General features: G+C 46.2%; 1 protein-coding gene across 5 annotated transcripts in view; it reads left to right on the forward strand.

Annotated features, from left to right (window-relative positions):
- RAI14 (retinoic acid induced 14) overlaps positions 1–22,854 on the forward strand; it is a 150,472-nt gene that overhangs the window by 89,627 nt on the left and 37,991 nt on the right. For 4 of the 5 annotated variants that reach the window (XM_089908750.1, XM_089908749.1, XM_022599626.3 and 1 more), the window contains one exon: positions 4,735–4,865. In XM_089908750.1, coding sequence (XP_089764876.1) covers positions 4,735–4,865 — 131 coding nt within the window. Of the gene's footprint in view, positions 1–4,482; positions 4,590–4,734; positions 4,866–22,854 lie in introns of those variants that run through there. The other variant, XM_022599596.3, reaches the window with a different exon arrangement.

The raw sequence follows: 22,854 nt of genomic DNA on the forward strand, positions 1-22,854 counted from the left end.
ACTTAGAAGTTTCAGAACGTTTAACCTTATTAAATATTATGCATCTGATGTTTAAAAATGTTTTTCTACTTTATTATTATTTTTGATGTTGGATTAATCCACTAAGAGGTTAAAAACACTGTTCTAAGGGAACCAGGAGCCCAGCGTGGAGGCAGAGCTGAGCCTGCCCTGTGGAGGGAGTGCCAGCAGGGGGAGGGGGTTTATTGATGTGCTGGTGGTCTCCGGAAGCCTTCCATGATTCCAGAGTATGAGTGAATTACTTTGGAATGTTATGGCAAGATTTCACACTTCATCTATCCTGTGATCTACTTCTGACACTGTTACCCGAAAACCGGATCCACCTCTTGGTGGATGTCGAGCCAATAGACACAGACAAGCCGAAGATCAGGAAGAGGAAGGATTCATTACTTGCAGCCAGTAAGGAGAACCCCGGGGATCTCTCCCAAAGCAGCATCTCCCCCAGAACAGCAAAGTGGGGGAAGTTTTATGCTAAGGATATATGCATATTCACGAGGGGGCTTGAGCAGAGGAGAATTCAGCATAGAACTGGGGCACAGGTCAACTAGTCCAAGCTTTAGTTGATTGAAGTCAGGACGGTCAACCTCACCATTCCATCCTCCTCCTGGGTGGGGGCCTTAGTTCCTAAAGAACTCAGAGATATATTATTATTTCTGTCCCTTGAGGAGGAACTAGGACTCTGCTTTATCACTGCACTATTGTTTGACTGCCTTTTCTCTGTTTCCGAATTCCTTTGTTCCCTTGGGATCATTAATCACTGAGACCTGTTCAAGGGCAAGCATTATGGCCAGGCTTAGATCACAAAATGGCTTAGGCCAGAATGGCTTCTCTTATGTCAGGAGAGCCATTCCTGGTTCTCTTTCTCCGGGGACCCCCTAACCTGTCTGCTTACAGCCCCGGATGCAGGCCGGGGTGGAGGGTTCCGTCATACCAACACCCAGCTCTTCAACTTCCCTGACAAAGTGGGTGTCCAGCGATGCACTTCAGCTCTGACCCTAACGCCCTGGAGTTAGCGTCTGACCCCGCAGGTTAAGGTCTCAGTCCCACAAGAGTGCTCCCACTTCAGATGCCAGTTTCAGGTCCTGGGCCAACCATGCTTCTCACTGGCCAGCTATAAGGTCCAAGGGTCCCACAACCCCCCTCCTCAGGTTTTTGTTTGTTTGTTTAAAATATTTATTTATTTCGTTGCACCTGGTCTTAGTTGTGGCAGGCAGGCAGGCTTGCTGGCTCCTTAGTTGAGGCATGCAGACTCTTAGTTGCGGCATGTGGGATCTAGTTCCCGGACCGGGGATCGAACCTGTGGCCCCTGCATTGGGAGCGCAGAGTCTTAGCCGTTGCACCACCAGGGAAGTCCCGCCCTCCTCAGGTTTGATGATTTGCTTGAACAGCTCACAGAACTCAGGAGGGCACTTCCCTTACTATTGTCAGTTTATTATAAAGGATACCATTCAGGAGTAGCCAAATGGAAGAAACGCATAGGGCAAGGTATGGGGTGTGTGTGCGCATGCGTGTGGGAGCTCAAGGCTTCCATGCCCTGTCCTGCAAAACCACCCTCCCGGCACCTTTGTAGCCGAGCGGGGACCCTGGACCCTCCCCGCGACAGACCCCTCTCCCGTATCCTCTGCTGTAGCTCCTCTCTGAAGTACTCAGATAATGGTATCTCCTACACATTGCCTGGGCTTTTCAGATGCTAAGAAACCACCACCAAATGGAAGAACTACTGGATGATCTTGAGCACATAGCCCCCAGACCTTCTGGTGCCTAAGCCGCCCATCGTCCAATCAGAGAATTGTGCCCGAGCTGATCACATACCCTGGGACGCCACCCCCCCCACCCCGCCTTTAAAAATTCTTTGCTGTCCGGGGTTTTGGGGGGCAGGAGCCACCCTTTCTCCTTGCATGGCCCTGCAATAAACCTTTCTCTGCTCCAAACTCCCGACATTTTGGTTCGTTGGGCACACAAACTTGTGTCCGGTAACAGATCCACGTGTAACTAATTTTAGAGAGCCCCTGCAATCAGATTTTTCTCTGCCCGAGTTGAGGGCCTTAGCGGCACTGAGAAGGAAAATCCTTTCATGTGGCCTTTCTTTGCTTAGGTACTTTCAGTCAGTCCTCTGAGATTTAATATCCTTTTGATCTGCCCAATCCAGTTTTAATTTGGTCAGTTTAAATTAGGGAAGGATTTTAAAAGACAACACTAATAATAATGCTGCGTTTGGGATAATGTAGGTAGGAGTAACTGGTCCGAAATGTGCTTCAGTAAACTTTTTTTGTTTTGTCGTGGCTAGTAAAATGCAGTGGGGGGAAATCAGCTGACCTGTTTCTTGGTGTTTGCTACGTTTTGTTGTTAAGTAAAGCTTGCTATTCCACTAACAAATGCTTGTGCCTCGGGCAGTATGTTTGTTTCTTCCCCTTCAATAGGAAGCCCGATTTGTAATTGAAGAGAAAACCTAATGTCTTCTTTGTGAGTAAATTGATTGTTGTAGGAGAATTGGGGATGATTTGGCCCAGACACACTCTTTCTTTGTTAAACAGTATTTAGAGAGCCTTCATGTGAAGCTGTGCTGTTCTGTATGATAGCCCCTAGCTACTGGCACTTGGAGTTTAAAATTAAAAATCCATTTCCTCAGTCGCATTGGCCACATTTCCACTGCTCAATAGCCACGTGTGGCTAATTCGAGACTGGTGTTTGGGGCCAGATAATTCTTGGTTGGGGGGAGGGAGCCATCCCATGCATTGTAGGGTGTTTAGCAGCACCCCAGGCTCTACCTACTGGATGCCAGGAGCATTCTCTAGTCATGACAGTCAAAACTGTCTGTTGAGATTGCTAAATGTCCCTTGAGGGGCAGAGTCACCCCTGGTTGAGACTCACTGGCCGAGTGGCTACAGTTTTGGACAGTGCAGATATAGAACATTTCCATTATCACAGACAGTACTGTTCTCGAATAATTCCTAGCACTGTTTGGTGTGGGACATTTTATAGATTAAACCTTTTAAGCTTTAGAGGAATCACAGTGGTCATCCAGTTCAAAGCTTTGGGAAACTGAGGCAGAGAGGTGTTTTTTTTCCAGGTGACTTCAGATCCATAGCATGTAGGTGTCCATCTAAAGTTCTGGACTTCACGCAGCCTAGAGGACAGACTTGTGATTTTCATTCAAACCTACCTCATGCTTGCTGTGTGCTTGCACTCAGTGATGGCAAGAAGAAGGAGGACTTCCTCCTTCATGCGGGAAGGAGGGAGTCCTGAGAAATGGAAGACACCCCGCCCTGAGACTCTCAGAGAAGCAAATTCCTGACTTGAACCCTGGGTTATACCTGTTGCACTCCTCCCCGGCCTGTGGCTTTCTCTAAAGCCCTGCCTCTAGGCTAGGGTGGGAGGGGTGCTGCGGACATCTTGTGGCCTCACCCTTGCTGTATGAGAGGGCACAGTCCTGTTGGGTTTCCCAGTTCCATGCGTACAGAGAGATGTGAACACACTTCTGGCCCGTGGAAGACTGCGGTCCTTTAAAAGAGTCCCTCTTGTTAGCTTTTAAATCTCCAGAGTCTCCTTGTGTCTTCCTGGAAGTGGTCCGTGGCAAAGCCTTTAATATGAATTACTTGGAGATTCTTATTTTTGGTGTCACAGGGAAGCAGCCAGCCCTAGAGACCTGTCTACAGAAAGCGTTGGGGAGGGAAGAAGTTTCTCTTTCAGGGTGGTGGTGTCCACGGCTGGAGAGGCCAGAAAGTAGGCTTAGCAAGGGCTGGGGTGGGGATGTGTCTGGAGGGCAGGCTGGGCCTGCAAAGTTTCCCAGGGGCTTTGATGTGTCCCAGGATCTCCTCCCCCTCGATGAACACCCCCCCCCCCATGCTTCACATACCTCCCATTGACTCTTCTTCCATCACCAAGTTTATTGTCTCCTCTGCTCTAAAATCTTCAATGGCTCACTGCTGCCTTTTCACGTTGGACAATTCTTAGTACTCGAGACTCTTTTTGCTCTTATATTATCTTCTTTCCCTTCTAAGAGTAGAAACTAGTTTTTGTGCAGCTGAAAGCTTTACTGTTACTGCGGTTTGCAGAATTGTTCTCTTGGGGCTGAGGGTCCATGGTGGCGGACACTTTGCTCAGAGCTATTTGATGTGGAATAGTTTGCTCAGGAGGAAGTTTAGTTTCTGGTGATACTCTGTTGAGTCGGAGGCCTAGACAACTACTTAAGACCAGCATACAACTCAAAATTCCAAGTCCAGTAAACAGGCCAGAAGCAGCAACTACCAAAGCAGATGGAGGCTCGCATGTGTAAATCCTCAGGTAACCTTGGGCTGGTGGCTGGTTGGTCCTGTAACATCAGGAGCCCAGTGAGCTGCTGACCAGGTCCAAGGTCAGTGTGCTGCGGCACCAGCTGTCAGGTTTAGCTAGAAATAAGCTAATGTGTAAACTGGCCTCTTGGTCTTTTTAAGTTGCTTCATCTTCCCCATTTCAGTTGAAAGAAGTTGCTTTTCTTTCAGAGTTTGGTGACTGGCCGCTCTTTCATCGAATTGTGGATGTTTTCTTTTGGGAAACCGGTCTTTTTGGGTGTGTCCATGGTGAAGGGAAAGGTATTTTTAAAGTCGTGCATTTGGGGGCAGGTTCTGATCTGAGCGATGGGAGGCTTGGGGAGTGGGGAGGACCAAGGTCCCACCGGCTGCATGGCCGTGGCCGCTATATTGCTCACTGGCTCTGCGTCTCCCTTTTGCTCCACAGACCAACGAGTGGAACAAGAATGATGACCGGCTGCTGCAGGCCGTGGAGAACGGAGACGCAGAGAAGGTGGCCTCGCTGCTGGGCAAGAAGGGGGCCAGCGCCACCAAACATGACAGCGAGGGCAAGACCGCGTAAGCTAAAGAGATTGGCTTCTGACGGCCGCCTCTGGGTTCTCAACCCGTTGTCTGGAATTCCCGGGGTCCCTGGGGGAACTTTGCCAGTGCATCTGTGGGGACTTTGTGAAATTACTGCCCCTACCGCACCCCGCATGTTAAAATGTATAAGAGGATATTTTAATCCAGTTCCTTTCTCTTCAAGGTCCAAATTACATATTTGGGCTTTACCTTGAATGGCCACATTTGCTCCCAGGTGTGACCAGAGATTTTGCCAGAGAAGACATATCACCAGGCTTGCAGTCAGTTAACTGATAGGTGGGAAAAGAGTTCTGCCCCAGATTAGAAACAGCGTAAAAGAGAAAGTAATTTTTTCATAACCCTCAAATCTTATTTATAGTATTATTTCTTATGAAACCCCTTCCTTCACATAGATCTGTAATTTTGTATGAATTTTGCTTTATGATTTGCCATATGTGGTACTTTTGTCCACCATAATTAAAACTATATATTTAAGTATTTGTGTGTGTGTGTGTGTGTTTGCTTGTTTGTTTGTACCCATCCTTCCTCTGGTCGTGTGTGCTTGCGTGTATCCATCCTTCCTCTGGTCGTGTGTGCTTGCGTGTATCCATCCTTCCTCTGGTCGTGTGTGCTTGCGTGTATCCATCCTTCCTCTGGTCATGTGTGCGTGTGTGCTTGCGTGTATCCATCCTTCCTCTGGTCGTGTGTGCTTGCGTGTATCCACCCTTCCTCTGGTCGTGTGTGCGTGTGTGCTTGCGTGTATCCATCCTTCCTCTGGTCGTGTGTGCTTGCATGTATCCATCCTTCCTCTGGTCGTGTGTGCTTGCGTGTATCCATCCTTACTCTGGTCGTGTGTGCTTGCGGGTACCCATCCTTCCTCTGGTCGTGTGTGCTTGCGTGTACCCATCCTTCCTCTGGTCGTGTGTGCGTGTGTGCTTGCGTGTATCCATCCTTCCTCTGGTCGTGTGTGCGTGTGTGCTTGCGTGTACCCATCCTTCCTCTGGTCGTGTGTGCTTGCGTGTATCCATCCTTCCTCTGGTCGTGTGTGTGTGTGTGCTTGCGTGTACCCATCCTTCCTCTGGTCGTGTGTGCTTGCGTGTACCCATCCTTCCTCTGGTCGTGTGTGCTTGCGTGTACCCATCCTTCCTCTGGTCGTGTGTGTTTGCGTGTACCCATCCTTCCTCTGGTCGTGTGTGCGTGTGTGCTTGCGTGTATCCATCCTTCCTCTGGTCGTGTGTGCGTGTGTGCTTGCGTGTATCCATCCTTCCTCTGGTCGTGTGTGCTTGCGTGTATCCATCCTTCCTCTGGTCGTGTGTGCGTGTGTGCTTGCGTGTATCCATCCTTCCTCTGGTCGTGTGTGCGTGTGTGCTTGCGTGTATCCATCCTTCCTCTGGTCGTGTGTGCTTGCGTGTATCCATCCTTCCTCTGGTCGTGTGTGCTTGCGGGTACCCATCCTTCCTCTGGTCGTGTGTGCTTGCGTGTACCCATCCTTCCTCTGGTCGTGTGTGCTTGCGTGTATCCATCCTTCCTCTGGTCGTGTGTGCTTGCGTGTATCCATCCTTCCTCTGGTCGTGTGTGCGTGTGTGCTTGCGTGTATCCATCCTTCCTCTGGTCGTGTGTGCGTGTGTGCTTGCGTGTATCCATCCTTCCTCTGGTCGTGTGTGCTTGCGTGTATCCATCCTTCCTCTGGTCGTGTGTGCGTGTGTGCTTGCGTGTACCCATCCTTCCTCTGGTCGTGTGTGCTTGCGTGTATCCATCCTTCCTCTGGTCGTGTGTGCTTGCGTGTATCCATCCTTCCTCTGGTCGTGTGTGCGTGTGTGCTTGCGTGTATCCATCCTTCCTCTGGTCGTGTGTGCGTGTGTGCTTGCGTGTATCCATCCTTCCTCTGGTCGTGTGTGCTTGCGTGTATCCATCCTTACTCTGGTCGTGTGTGCTTGCGGGTACCCATCCTTCCTCTGGTCGTGTGTGCTTGCGTGTACCCATCCTTCCTCTGGTCGTGTGTGCTTGCGTGTATCCATCCTTCCTCTGGTCGTGTGTGCTTGCGTGTATCCATCCTTCCTCTGGTCGTGTGTGCGTGTGTGCTTGCGTGTATCCATCCTTCCTCTGGTCGTGTGTGCGTGTGTGCTTGCGTGTATCCATCCTTCCTCTGGTCGTGTGTGCGTGTGTGCTTGCGTGTACCCATCCTTCCTCTGGTCGTGTGTGCTTGCGTGTATCCATCCTTCCTCTGGTCGTGTGTGCTTGCGTGTATCCATCCTTCCTCTGGTCGTGTGTGCGTGTGTGCTTGCGTGTATCCATCCTTCCTCTGGTCGTGTGTGCGTGTGTGCTTGCGTGTATCCATCCTTCCTCTGGTCGTGTGTGCTTGCGTGTATCCATCCTTACTCTGGTCGTGTGTGCTTGCGGGTACCCATCCTTCCTCTGGTCGTGTGTGCTTGCGTGTACCCATCCTTCCTCTGGTCGTGTGTGCGTGTGTGCTTGCGTGTATCCATCCTTCCTCTGGTCGTGTGTGCGTGTGTGCTTGCGTGTACCCATCCTTCCTCTGGTCGTGTGTGCTTGCGTGTATCCATCCTTCCTCTGGTCGTGTGTGCTTGCATGTATCCATCCTTCCTCTGGTCGTGTGTGCTTGCGTGTACCCATCCTTCCTCTGGTCGTGTGTGCTTGCGTGTATCCATCCTTCCTCTGGTCGTGTGTACCCATCCTTCCTCTGGTCGTGTGTGCTTGCGTGTACCCATCCTTCCTCTGGTCGTGTGTGCTTGCGTGTACCCATCCTTCCTCTGGTCGTACTGTAGAGAGATCTTTAGACTCGAATCTGGACTCTATCACTTAGGAGTTGTGTAGTCCTTGAATTTCAGTTTCTTCGTTGTACAGTGGAGATGACAGTATTCAACCGCTAGGGCAGTTATAAGAATAAAACAAGATACTGACTTTGGTTGGGTGCCCCCAGGAGCAGGCTTTGAGGTGAGGATTTGAGTGTAAGTAGTTTTTATAGCCCGTGATCCCAGGAAGTGCACGGTAAGGGAATGAAGCCTCTATAGCATGTTATTGACACGGTACTGCTCTGGGCAACTGAGACTCATTCCCACTAAGGACCTCTGGGAATCTGTTTAGATTTAGAGCAGGGTGTGGCCCACTGTCTTTTGAAATCAAGTTTTATTAGAATGCAGCCACACCCATTCATTCAGCATTGTCCCTGGCTGCTTCTGCACCACAAAGGCAGATTTGAGTGGTAAGACAAGGGCTGTATGGCCCACAAAGCCTGACATATTAACTAGTTTGCTTACCCCAGGCTTAAAGTATGCCTCAGAGCTATCCCACCTGAGGGGTAAGGAGACTGGGGTATCTATTCCTGATCTCCTGTCCCTCCCAGGGTTGAGTGCCTCTCCTAGGGGCCGTAATGCTCGTGGCCGGAACACTTCCAAGACGTTGAGGTAGGGGCACCTACAGCCATAGACACCGTATGTAAAGAGCTGCACAGTGCCCAGCCCACAGTAGACACTTGATAAAGCCAGCTCCCTTCCTTTCTTGTCCTAGATGAGTGGTTCTCAATCCTGGCAGCTCCTGCATTAGACTCTCCTGGGATGCTTTTCAAACATGTTGATGCCATGCCCACCCCAGGTGTTCTGAGTCATTTGGTCTAGGGAGAGGCCCAGGAATCAATATTTTTTTAAAGTATCCCATGTAGGTTCAACCAGAGAGAACCATTCTCTGGAAACTAAACTAGATTGACTCTAGATTGAAGGATAAGTATCAGGCACGACTGGCAAATTGTCAGGAGAAAATTGTCACATTTTAGCATACTTTGCCAGTTAACCCTCTTCCCAGCACCCAGTGGATCCCGTGGTGTAGACACCGACCCTGTTGTTTTGGGAGCCGCAAGAGAGCTTAAGGGGCTGAGCTTTGTGTAGAGACCAGGCTAGTTGGTACACAAAGAGAAGAGGGACGCGTTGTCACGCAGGTCGGAGTCTGGTCCTCTAGGAGCTGGGCTTGTCCTCCGTGCCCGTCATGCCAGGTTGAGCTCCACCTCACAGCCTCAGTTTGACTTCCTCCTTGGCCTGTCTCAGGTGTGAGGACAGGGCCGTATCCCCGTGAGCTCTGACTCGTTAGGATGCCCAGTAGTAGGTGGGCTTTGGATGTTGGCTCATATTTTGTTGTATCAGTTGCCTACGCGGCCTTATGTAAACTTAGTTCTTGTCTCTCTTGCGCTCTAGATTGTAATTTCCTTGCTAGAAGGGACTGTGACCTTGTAGTTCACGGCTATAACTATATCATCTAGCCAGCGGCTTGGTTTGTAGTAGATAGTCAATAAATATTTGTTGGATGAGTCAGTTAACCTTTTCCTGTGATGCCACATTTGGAGTCCGTGCTCTCTGAGCTACAGTGGCAGAGGCCATACTCCTAAGCCCGTCCTGAGGCTTTTGGCTGTAGGCATGGTGCTTTTGCATTACCCTTTGTACCACTCTACAGCTTCCCTGGCTCCTGTCCTCCTCCCAGCCTGGCTCTGCAGGTGTCTGCACGAGATGAACTTTGTAGCCATCTGAGAGAAAGGGGAGGGAACTGTTCATGATAGTTTTGTCCAAGACAGTACTCACTAAAAGAAGATAAAAAAATTTAGATTAGTGGTTTCGCCACAATTGTGATCACCTTGATCCATTTGTGTCTTTTGTTAATAAGACATTTATTATGTATAGAATAGATGGCCAGACTGTTATTTTCGATTCCCTCTCTTTTTTAATTGTAAAATATACACATCATAAAATTTACCATTTTAACCATTTTAGAGTATACAGTTCAGTGACATTAAATACCTTCATAATGTTGTACAACCATCATCATCTAGTTCCAGAAATTGTTCATCACCCCAGAAGGAAACCCATACGCATTAAACAGCGACAGTCCTCAACTTCCCCTCCCGCTCTCCCTGGCAACCATTAATCGGCTTTCTGTCTTTATGAATTTGCCTATTATGGATATTTCACGTAAATGGAATCATACTATACATACGGGGCCCTTTGTCTCTGGCTTCTTTCACTTAGCATAATGTTTTCAAGTTTCATCCTGATTGTAGCATGAATCGGTAGTTTATTCTATTTTTTTCAACTGTAGAAATGCACACAGCAGTTATAAAAAATCACCACCTCCATTTGGAAGATGATAAAACTAAGGCCCACATGATACATCTCTCCCTGAATTAACCCTAGAACCAGTTCTAACATCTCTACCTTTGCACTTACAAGCCACCGTCTTTCCCTTCAGTGACACTTAGGTAGAAAACTAGAGGAACTCTATGGAAAAGGAAGAGAGGAGGTAATTAATTTTTCTGTGCAAGATTTTCCATAAGTCATCATCTGGTAATGTTTAACTTCTCTACTTGGGCTATTCCTTTTGACTATTAAAGTTATTAACTGATAACTATGAGAATTTAATTTTCAAAGGCACCATGGAATTAAATCTATCTGGCTTCATATTTTCATTCACATCTAATGGCCCTAGTATTGAGAAGGAGGGGTATGCTGCGGCGTTGGAAACCATCTCTCCTGTCCCTTTTGGACCTCGTCATTCTGCACAGCCAAGCGCTCTGTTGTGAGCCCCAAGCAGTGTTGTTCCCTTGGCTTCTCACCTTGGAAGTCTGCACTTTGGGATTTGGGTTAGTCCAATCTGTGCATTCCTGCCCAAGTGTACACGTGTCTCCCTCAAGCTGCGGAGACTTTGCAGTTCGTGCTCCTGTTCTTTCGCATGGGCATTTGGTTTGGTAGCAGGTGAATTGGGAGCCTCCTAGGAGCAGTTCTAAATTCACGGCGGGCCAATGCAGTGTGTCCCTCCTGCCAGAGGTCTTGGCTTCACCAGCCCCGCGGAGCTCGCAGGGCCAGCATTTGTCGGTGGACGCGTATGGAATGTATTGCATTTATCTCCGAAGGGTAAGACTAAATCACACACCTAAAGTTAGGTCCTTGGCAGGACTTGGCCTCATTCTCTGCCCACTTATTAGGGTTTACCCTTTGATTTATATACACCTCCATATCAAAATTAATTTGGAGGCCTATTTTCTAGGTAGCTTTTGTGATAACCCGTTTTGTCATCTTGCTTAGTGATGCACCATGTTTTCCTATTGCCTGACAGCCTAGAGTCCTGATTTTGGCTTTCAAGGGCCTCCCAGTGGCCCTGCCCTCACTTAGCTAACTGTTTTCTCACACATTCCTTCTGCTGGAGGTGGCGCTGTCTGCTTCCTGCCCTCCCCTCCTATAAGACCATCCAGGTGTTTGTCCCAGGTTTTCTGGTCCAGAATGCCTTCCTCCCTGATATTCTCAGTCCTTTTTTTTTTTTTTGATTCTTCTTCTCTTTGAAATACTAGAATCTTGCTTTAGAACTTGATGTTGTTACAACAATAGAAAAGTCTCTACAGCTTAAATAAGAGCTGTGTTTTCTGAACGACTTGAATCCCTTACAACAGGGGTCCCCAACCGAGGACCCCCGGGCCGGGGACCAGTAGCGCTCCGTGGGCCTGTCGGGAACCGGCCGCACAGCAGGTGAGGCTTCATCTGCCGCTCCCGGTCGCTCGCGTTACCCCCTGACCATCCCCACACCCTGTCCTGTGGAAAAATTGGCTTCCATGAGACCGGTCCCTGCTGCCAAAAAGGTTGGGGACCGCTTCCTCACAACACAGAAGGTCCCTGAGGACAAGGATAGTATGATTTTAGTGTTTGTGTTGGTCTCTCCCACTGTTCCAGGCATAGAAGAGGCATTTGGCTGGTGTTTGTGGATGTGAACTTTTCAGCATGGTTCTAATGGAGAAAACACTCTCTTTCTGCTGGTACTGTCTCACGGGCAAAGTTATTAGGGGTGAGTTAACTTGGGGGTTCGAGAGGCAAAAAGCTATCCTGGTGAATGTCACAACTTGACACTTGTCTCTCCCAGCTTCCAGTGAACTTTCAGTAGGGAAATACTCAGCCTTCATTACCTAGAGAACCAGACGACCCAGAAAGTCCCAAGAATGAGGCAGCCATCTCGGCAGACATTCTCCAGAAGCCTCCATAACCCAAGGTCAATAACCAGATGGGTGGTTTGGTAATTCTTCAGACTTTTCAGTTCTTGCTGGAATATTTCCTTTAGGGAGAGATAAGAAACCTTGTCTGAAAATTTTCTCCCTCTAAAACTGATCAAAGAGGGGTTAAAAAAAAAAAAGTGAAAGCAGTCGAATGACTGGAATTCACTTTGCGAAGAGTAAAAGCAGGGTGGTGTCTGGGGTCAGAAGAGAACAAAATAGAGCAGGGCAGAGAGCCACGGCTGCAGGCTGTGTTTGTGGAGTCAGGCTTGGCTTCCTGCGACCCCTCCATTCTCTTTCCACTGTGGAGGTGAGGAAGGGGGAGGATGCCATTGCCCTAAAACCTCTCACCATAGAGCAGTCTAATTGTTTCAGGATGGTTTCCCCTACATTTGGATGTACATTTCATTAAAGTTATGTGTGTTTGTTTTAGGAACAACCAGACTAAATAAAATCACTGCTGGGACTGTAGTATTTGAAAAAATACCACCCAGCTATGTGTGTATATATATATACATATATATATGTGTATATATATATACATATATATATGTGTATATATGTTGTCTGTATCCATAGCCCGTGTTTCAGAAACCTGATCTTTTTGGCTTTGAAAACAAGAACTTGTGCTAGTATTTTTAGATGACTCTGTGGAACTTACATGTAAAATAGGGGAGGTCGTCCTTGAATTCTGCAAGTCAGGACAAGAAGGGGCTCCTCTGGTGGGTGGCTTGTTGTACTTTTGACTCTTCCTGTTTTCGCAGAATAGGGACGGATACAGGGTTTTCTCAGTTCAGTCTTGGAAATCAAGTCATACCACCTGGTCACCTTCCTCCAGTTCTTCCCACACAGCTGCCAAATTCATTTACCTAAAACTGCTGTATATTTTATGTCATTGCAGCCTCCTTCCCAGCAAAGTGACCTTCCAGGCAAAACCACCCTGTGTCTTGTCTAAATCTTGTTAATGTTTGGCAGAGGGATGAACTGAACGCTATAATTTCTATATAGCATATCTGCTCTGCTTTTGGTCAAGTAGATTTTCAAAGGCGACATAACGTCTGTTCCTGTCTTGCAAATGTGCCCAGATGTTTGCTTCTAGTTGGGAGGTACTAAAATGCGCCAAACTCTGTTGTCTAAAATGCTCCAAACTCTATCGTAAGCATGTACAAAAGAAGGAGAAAATGTGGTCCTTGCCTACAGGATGCATAGCATCTGGCCGAGAAGACAAGACCAATGGATGTACTGGAGAATAATTAAGTGCTGAATCATAAAATACTAACTTGTAAGGGGTTCAAGATGGGAAGAGGTGGTTAGGCACAGGAGTAGTGAAGGAATGCTTCCTGCCTGAGGTATGAAGTGTGATGCAAGGTGGACCTGAGAGAATGGATTGGGAGGGTGTGGGTGGGGGCAGAGGAAGTGGAGGACAGTGTGGGTGCTGGTAACAGCGTGATGGAGGCCATCCCGAGTTGAAAAGGAAAAACAACACCATGCTCACTGTTTCCTTCCCTTCCTCCAGAGTTATCATAGCAGGTCAAGGTCAGGGACCCACCTGACACTGGATCAGTGGTTCTCAACTCCCATTAGAAGCACCTGGACAGCTTTGAAAAGTGCTGTGCGGGGTGTCACCCTCTAAGATACCTATGTAATTGGTGTGGGGTGCAGTCTGGGCATGGGGTTGTTTAAAGCACCCAGGATACTTGAATGGTCAGTCCAAACTGAGAACCACAGCTCTGGACACTCTGCAGTGAGACCCCAGGCTTCTTAGCCCAAGGCTTCTCAACAGGTTTTCCCCATGATAGGTTACAGGTAGACTGAGGAAGGCCCACGGAGCCCAGGTGGAATTTTTCCTAGCATACACACACATACATATATGTATATATAATGCTTGTGCACAGAATAAAATTAAAATGAAAGGTAAATTTTGGCATAACGTAAATTATGTTAAACTAATTCGCAAGGGTTTTAAAGGGAAAAATGGTGTAGGTTAAAGCTGGACAGATCATGTTGCAAAATTGTGCTTTGGAAGGAACACTTGTAACCAGGGAAGTGGTGCAAATTGATGAGAATAGATTTGGGGATTAAGAACTGCACTGATTAAAATATTGGAGGGATCACAGGATTTTTCATTTTAAAACTGTTTGCAAAGCAGGATTAAGTATATTGAGAAGGAAGGATTTTAAACACTCAGTTGGCTCACTGTTGCCCGGGGTTGCAGCAATCTGGCTTTTCCATGCCCTCCGCCGGCCCGGACCTGCCCCCGCATGCGGAGGTCAGGAGAGCCTGGGAAACCCCAGCCAACCGTGTTAGAGGGCGGAGCAGGGGCGGGTGGCCGGGAGCACAAGCAGGCAGTGACCTCTACTCAGCCTAACCTCGCGAGAGGAGGGGGCACCTGGGGCGGGAGGTTCTCAGGCTGGCAGTCACCAGACAGTTCAAGGGTGGAGGCGCATGAAATCACTCGACACGTGCCTGTCCTTTAGAAATACTCCTGCTTCCCTGAAATACACGCCTTCCAAAACGCTGCCACCGCCGCCCCACCAGGCTGCTGGGTCATTCGAGGTCCAGTTTTCCGTCTCTTTCATGAAGCCTTTTCTAAATTCCTAAGGGGGTGAGCTCGATCTCAACCACCGCCTCTCTTAAAACACCTAGGATTTGATGAGTCTCGGTTACCTATGTACTTAATCTTATCCCTGTTATTAGACTATCGGGGTTAGAGCCCAATCTTATCCAGTTAATAAGAAAGGAATTGTTATTAATCGTGTTAATATTGCGTGCCCAACACTGGGCTAGGGGCTTTCATATGTGTCATTCATTCAACAGATCGTTGATTCTTTCACCCATTTTAAAGACCATGTCAGTTTCCCTCAGGTATTTCTTATCTGATGCTCTCAATTACCCTGGAGTAATTTGTGAAGAGGAAAGTGTGGGTCAGAAAGGTTTGGAAATTGGTACAAATCACCCATTCTGGGTGGTGGAGTCTGGGGGTCTGTTCTGAGCACAAGAGGCGAATCATTTGCCCTAAAGAGATTTCATACTGCCCAAGGGCTGTTTTTCCTACTGCATTTGTGAAGCCAAACAATCCCGAAGAAAAAGAGCTGACTCTCAGCTTAAGTGTCACGGGGTTTCTTAGCTCTGAGTATGTGATCTTTCGTCTCAGCCTCTCCTCCTCCTGTCCCCAGGAGATCTCTGTCCCCAGAAGCACGGCTGATTCCATTAGCACATCGTGGGCACTTAAAGGACAGGAATCCTATTTTTACAGCCTTTATTTCTTTTATGCTAGTCACCATTTATTATACCTATCCGAAACGTTTAGCAGGAGAAGGCCACCAGTGTTCCCATTTCTCAAACTGTCTGCCCCCTCAGTCCCTAACGGGTAGTGATCAAAGTCCCTGTTGCAGCTGCCTTTGCAATAGCTGAAGGCCTGGCAGCCCTATTACTTCTCTGCCAGAGGCGATTTCTCTTAGGCCCATAGGGTTGATCCCAACTAGTAGAGTAGGATTCGTTTTTCAACGTGTTTTTGACTATAAGCTATTAGACAGTGATGCCTTCCTTACCCTCGGATTATAATCTGAAATGGGAATCCAGGTCTTTTAGGATTAAGATTTGTCCCGCTGAAATACTCGGTGTGTGCTAAGCCTCTTTTGAGCTCAGTGACCTCATTAGAATTTAGATGTTGCAGCAAGTAAGTGCCAGGAAACAGTTGGTAGGCTGGGTTGGAATTATAGACTTGAGAGCTGAAAAAGGCTTCAGTGGTCATGTGGACCAGATGAATAAACTGAGGCCAGTGAAAGTGAGCGACCTTATCGTTCCATACTTGGGGGTGGCAGAACTGAGACCAAAACCAAAGAATACTGAATTTTAGTCCATGCTTCTGCCTCCTATGCCAGTGGTCCTAAAAACGGGACATGTATGAGGATCACCTAGGGGGCTTGTTAAAGCACAGATTGCTGGGCCCCTCCCCTGTGTCTGGGCAGGATCCTCAGAATCTGCACTTCTAACAAGCTCCCAGTGATACTGATGCTGCTGGCCCAAGGGCCACACTGTGAAAACCACCACGTGACATGATGTTGGGAAGCAAAATAAAGCTTGTAATAATGACATAAAGGACACAGCCTCTCCCTTAAGAACTTACAGTACAACCTGAAGAAAACATGGTCATGCCAGTTTATGGGTGTGCCTTGGTTGAAGGAAATGCAAAACAGAAACTTCAGATGGAAAAGGCAAATTCAAAACTGAAGACTTGCATTCTCCCCCCGCCCACCCCAGACCACTTCTCTGTGCTAGGAAAATTGCAATAGGCAAGGCAAAATCTCTGCCCTCATGGAACGTATGGAAGGTATAGCCTAACGGGGCACTCAGACAATAACCACATGCCTCTTTCATGTAATATCAGGTGCATTGGAGAAAAAGCAGCCAGGGGCCACTTTGAATAAACCTGGGCAAGAAAGGCCTCTCTGAGCAGACACCTTCATTTGAGCAGATTCCTGAATTAGAATGAGGTGCCAAGCCTGCTCTTTTCTAGGACTGCTCTCCTGGTGGAGGGAACAGCAAGGCGAATGCTCTGAGGTGGGAGGGTACTTGATGTGCCCTTAGCGAACAGGGAAAGAGCTAGAAGGTGAGATCACAGTGGGAGCCAGGACCTCCTCATATAGAGCCTGGCGAGCCACACGAAGGATTTTGGATTAAATCCTAATTCCAAATACTTAATTTCTCTGATTCATTTTTATGTGATTTAATATCATTTTTCCCCCTCCAGAAAGATTGTCTTACAAAAGCAATGCAACTAAAGTATAGGCGATTATAGGTATTGAGAAATGCTGAAGCTCTCAAGGGATTATGAAAAGTTGGTTATTACCGTGAAGTATTTCTGAGTCACACCAACCATGGTGATCCCTCTTGTAAATAAAGGGCTTTCAAAGGAAAGAAGGAAGATGTGGGTTTCTCAGGGAGGAACTGCTCTTAGAGTCAGGGCAGTGAGCTCAAGTCCTGATCTTCTGCACATTTCCTAACCTCTCTGAGCCTCAGTGTCTTCATCTGTGAAGTGAGGATGTTGGGCCAGCTTATCCTTCTGGAACCTTCTAACATGCTGGGATTCTGGGTGTGTCTCGTGCTGGTAGGGTTTGGTGTATGGGTGTTTCTTTGTGGCTTGATTGACTTGGGGAGTGAAAAGTTGGTTGCCGAGGCTGCCAGTGGCCAGCCTGTTGCGCTCCCGACCTCACCCGGCTGGCCAGCTCTTTTGGTATCGGGAGCTGGGGAGCTTGTAAAGGGCGCAAGAAAGAGTTTGGTTTGAGTGAAATCTTCTGTGAATGAATATGCCTAAAAAATCCAAGTCTTCTGAAAGTAGCCTTGTGAGTTTGTGTTTCCTCCAAGTATGTGCTTCAGCTGGCAGTCAGAAACCAGAAGAACTCTGTTTGTTGTTACTCTGAAAGATGGAAGGAACTTTCCCAGCCATCAGTCATGGGCTTTTAAATAGTAATAGTTCAAATCCGCTTCGGGTTAAGGGCCTTGAGAAACATCCCGGCCTTGTCTCGAGGCATTGAAGGCTTGTACAACTTGCTGAGCGGTTTTGTAATAAACGAAACCTCTGTCGCAGGCTCTGTTTGCTGCAGTGCTTGGATTACATTTCTTTCCATTGGAGACCACTGGCGACCCTAATCAGCCCCAATGAGAAGCCTGTGTTTGCTTTTTGGCCAAATACTTAGTTTTTTGTAGTTTAAACTTTGTTTATTAAAGAGCCGTACAGCTAGTAAGTTATATTATGTGGTATTTCACAATTTGCAGAGTGATCTAACAAATAGTGCAGTTTCTCAGCATGGTGTTGAAGGGCCAACTCTGCAAGCAGAATGCTGAAGTCAAATCCAGGCTCCCCTACTTACTGGTTCTGGGACTTCGGGCAAGCTTACTGGACTCCTGTGTCTCAGTTTCCTCCTCTGTAAAATGGGGATGATGACAATTACCCCTCCCAAGGCTGGTTGGGGGGTGTAATGAGTTAAAACGTAACTAGTGCGTTGTATTTCAACAGATAAGCTGCTATTATTATTGATGCCGATGTTTTTTAGTTGCCCAAACATGGTTTAGAGGTGAGGGAACCGAAGTTAGGTACCTCAGCCATGATGACGCAACAACAACGCAGCAAACCCAGCCGTGGTATCCCGGCCTCCTCACTGGGTTTCTGCTGGTTCTTCCTCTGCACCTTCAGGATGCCATCCGGCTGCTGTCCTGGGGCTCTCAAGGTCATCTTGGTCTTCTCTTGGGAGTGGGAGGGAGGGAGGAGGAAGAAGAAGGGGGGTGGTTGGTGGGGGAGAGATCGGGAGCCGCAAAACTCTGAAGCACAGAAACCTTGGGAACTTTCCAAGTGACAAAAACAGAGAAATTCCAAATATCAATAAGCAGAGGCATCAAAGGATCATGATGTAAATCTTCAGGCCATTCTGCCTTTTAGTTATCCCTCTGTGAAAGGGCCCAGCTGAGTTTTATAAGCAAAGCTAAACATTGCCTATTATAATGAAACTTAAAACAGCATCGATTCCTTTTTTGTGGGATATATCCACAAGATTGCTTTCAAGGCTTAAGGGGATTATGTTTTCAGAAGCGGTTTGAAACAATAGGTACCTTGGTAAAAAGGATGGTGTGAGGTTCTTAACTCATCCTCCATTTAGAGCAGCGCTTTGCAAACAGTAATGTGCACGGGAGTCAGCTGGGAAACTTGTAAAACACAGCTTTTGGGGCAGTGATGGGGGGGTGGGGTCTGAGAGCCTCCATTTCTAACAGCTTCTGGTCTGTGGTTCACTCTGTGAGTATCCAAGACTTTTAGGCTATTGAAGTGCGCTCACTTCGGCTGCACTAGAATCTGGACAGCCACCCTGCTGTATCCCTGGGCAGTGACGAGTGTCCTTGTCACTGGGCCTGGAGTTAGAGGGGTGGATAAAGGATTTTATATCCCTTCCTCCTCCACTGAATTCTGAGACCTGTCCAAATGAAGAGGTAAACAAGCCAATAGAACCTCTCATAAAATACATTGCTATTGACTCTTGAATGACATTTCTTGTCTTTAAGAGGAAGGGCCACACTTTTTAATTAGGTGTAAAAGCCTACAGAGACAAAGCCAAAGGATGTTCTGAATTTGTTTTGCATTCACTCTCCTATTCCTCTAAGGGGAAATTTCAGCTGATAATTAGCTGAAATAGCTACCTCAAAGCGTTCATTAAGAAAGACTTAAATGTTTCTTCTGTGGAAAATTTAGGTGCAATTAAAATTCTCATCGCTTAAAATTTGGCAGACAGTAACAAGTCCTGGCTAGGATGTGGACAGATTGGAGCCCTCAAGTCGTTGATGGGGATGTAAAATGGTGCAGCAGCTTTAGAAAACAATCTAACATTTCCTTAAAGACGTCAACATGGTTACCATATGGTTCAGCAATTCCACTCCTAGGTCTGTACCCCCTAGAATTGAAAACAGGTGACCACGCAAACACTTGTACACAAATGTTTTAGCAGCATTATTTGCAATAACCAAAAAGTAGAAACAACCCAAGTGTCCATAACCAACGAATGGATAAACAAAATGTGATATATCCACCCAATGGAAGGAATAACGTACTGGTACGTGCTACAACGTGGATGAACCTTGAAAACAGGCCAAATGAAAGAAGCCAAGCACAAAAGACCACATGTTGTATGATTCGATCTTGATGACATGTCCAGAATAGGCAAATCCATAGGTACAGAAAGTAGGTTAATGATGGCCAAGGGTAGGCATGGGAATGGAGAGTGGATACTAATGGGTACAAGGATTTTTTTTAAGCTGATGAAAGTGTTCTGGAATTAGATAGTGATGTTGGTTGCACAACTTTGTGAATATCCTAAAAACAACTGAATTGTGCATTTTAAAATGGTGAATTTACGTACCTTAAAATATATCTCAATAAAAAGACTGAGATCTGCTCATGATGTTTTTTTAGCCTTTGTTTAATTTGTCTTAATAGAATTATATCGCAGCATCATGCATTTGTATTAAATGGTTTATCCCAGAGATCCTCAACCTGGGCACTACTGACATTTTGATATGTTGATATTATTGACATTTTAGACTAGTCAGATAATTGTTTATTGTGGGGCCTGTACATTGTAGGATGTTTAGCAGCATCTCTGGTCTTTACACGTTAGACACCAGGAGAATCTACCCACCCCCAACCCTGTGAATAATCAAAAATGTCTCCGGCTGTTGCCAAACGTCCCCTGGGTGGGGCAAAAATCACCCCCAGTTGAGAACCACTGGTTTATCTTTAGTCTTCCTACTAAAAGCTTAGATCCATGAGGGCTTTTTTTTTTTTATTCACCATGTGTTTCTCAGTGCTTAGAACAGTGTCTGGCACGTAAATACTGTAGTATAGTAAGTATATGAGTGAATTAATATATTTAGCTATAGCAATTTATAAAAATATACAACTATAGAAATATCAAAATTATCCCATGCTTGGGTTAGGTCTAATGCCCTAGAATTAACATTGTCAAGAACAGTCTCTGTTTGGGGGCGAGGGGGGCCCATTAATCAGCCTACTACTTTGCCTGCCCGCCTCACCCCAGTCTGCAAACTGTCTTTATCTAGAGGTGTGTTGTTTTACCAGCTATCCAGGGCACGGGCCATTAAAGGCCACCAGCCATGCTCTTCATTAGTGGTGTGCTGACCTGGGGTGCCATCTGCTCCCTAAGCCTGAGGTAACCCCACAGATGCCCATCTGCAGTCCAGACCAGCACCCACCAGTCACAGGGTCTGCTGCCCTGAGGGGACTGCTGCCCTTTATCAGTCACTGCAGAGGAAGGGAAACCTACTCGCTATCATTTACAAACCTAGGTTCTGTCAGTGACTAATCATGTTTTCCCACCCAACTGAACCCAAGTTTCCACTTGAGTATCTTATTAAAAGTTGGCTCTGCTTCTCGTTCACATTCAGAGGCTAAATGCTAATGACTTGTTGCTGCCAAACCCTGCTTTGGGGATTATCACTTCTATGGAAGGCGCTGGAATGTTAGCAGCTCAAGTGTGAGCATTAGTCAAGGCTGGTCTCAGATGGCTTTCTTTTTTGGTCATCTGTGACTGTCTACAAGTCTCTTTTTCTTGCTTTCCTCTTCCTCCTTTCTTTCCTTCTTTCTTCATTTCTTAAGCAATGATGGTTCTGACCTAATTTCTGCTAACCTGTCTTTTCTGAACACTGAGACAAATCCTTTTATTAAGCAACATGTCTCAGACTCTGTGCCTTGTCTTGTGTTGATGAGGCTCTGATAATTGGTGGTATTTTCTTGGGTGTTTACTACATGCTTCACGTTTTGCTAGTGCTTTTACACATACCTCATTGATTCCTCACAGCCCATTTAACAGGTGTGATGATGGTACTGTTAGCACATTTTTGTAAAGAGCTATTTTATTTTAGAAATACATATTGAAGTATTTATGAATGAAATGATATGACATGAGATTTGCTTCAAAATAATGGTAAGGGTGTAGATGAAACAAGGTTGTTTCGCATTCAAGTTAGACATGGTATTGGATACAAAGGATTTCATTGCGTTATTATTTCTCCTTTGTAAAGTGCGTATCTTTTAAGTATATGTGTAGACAAGTTCAGAGACAAAAAGTTAATGAGATTTGCCTCAGAATAATCCAGTTGTGGCAGGGGAGGAGGTAGAGTGGATGAGTTTATAGATAAAGTAAGATCTGTGACTTTGAGTCATTGTTGTTGGTTTTCTGTTTGTTTTCTTTTTGTTTTAGCTTTATAAAAGGTACTGTTTAATTCTTATCCTCTACTCATAAATAGGTCTTTTGCCTTGGCCAATATTTTAATAAACTTCTTTATGATGTTATTACGCATGGCCTGAATTAAATAAAAAACTCATAGGAATAAAGCAACTAAGAAGTAAAAATATCTAGTTGTCACTTTTTTAATACATTTTTTAAAAACTGGACGTTTGTACCTTTTGACTGCCTTCATCTAGTTCCCCTTCCCCCGATCCCCTCACCTCTGGTAACCATAAATCTGATCTCTTTTTCTATGAGTTGGTTGGTTGGTTGGTTGGTTTTTGAAGTATAATTGACCTACAACACTGTTAGTTCCTATTACACAACATAGTGATTTGATATTTCTGTGCATTCCAAAATGATCACAGTGATAAGTCTAGTTACCGTCTGTCACCATACAAAGATATTACATAGTTATTGACTATATTCCCCACGGTGTACACTTCATACCCCTGACTCATTTATTTTGCCACTGGAAGTTTGTACCTCTTAATCTCCCTCACTTATTTCTTTCCTCCCTCCACCCCGCTCCCCTCTGGCAACCACCTGTATCTATAACTGTTTCTGTTTTGTTATGTTTGTTCATTTGTTTTTTAGAGTCCACATGTAAGTGAAATCATACAGTATTTGTCTCTGCCTGACTTATTTCACTTAGTGTTAATACCCTCTAGGTTCATCCATGTTGAAACAAATGGCAAGATTTCATTCTTTTTTATGGCTGAGTAACAGTCCGTAATATATATACATACCACACCTTTATCCATTCGTCTGTTGGTGGATAGTTATGATGCTTTCATATCTTGGCTATAATGCTGTAGTGAACACTGGGGTGCATATATCTTTTCTAATTCTTGTTTTCATTTTCTTCAGATAAATACCCAGGAGTGGAACTGCTAGGTCATATGGTAGTTCTATTTTTAATTTTCTGAGGAATCTCCATACTGTTTTCCATAGAGTCTGCACCAATTAATATTCCCGCCAGAGGCGTGCCAAGATTCCTTTCCTTTACATCCTTGCCAGCACTTGTTACTTGTTATCTTTTTGATAATAACCATTCTGACAGGTGTGAAGTGATATCTCATTGTGGTTTTGATTTCTATTTCCCTGATGAGTGATGTTGAGCATCTTTTCATGTGCATGTTGGCCATCTGTATATATC

This window comes from Delphinapterus leucas, chromosome 3 (genome assembly GCF_059928025.1).
Source record: "Delphinapterus leucas isolate spDelLeu-1000000601 "Yukka" chromosome 3, BTC_Dleu_Yukka2, whole genome shotgun sequence".
NCBI lineage: Eukaryota > Metazoa > Chordata > Mammalia > Artiodactyla > Monodontidae > Delphinapterus > Delphinapterus leucas.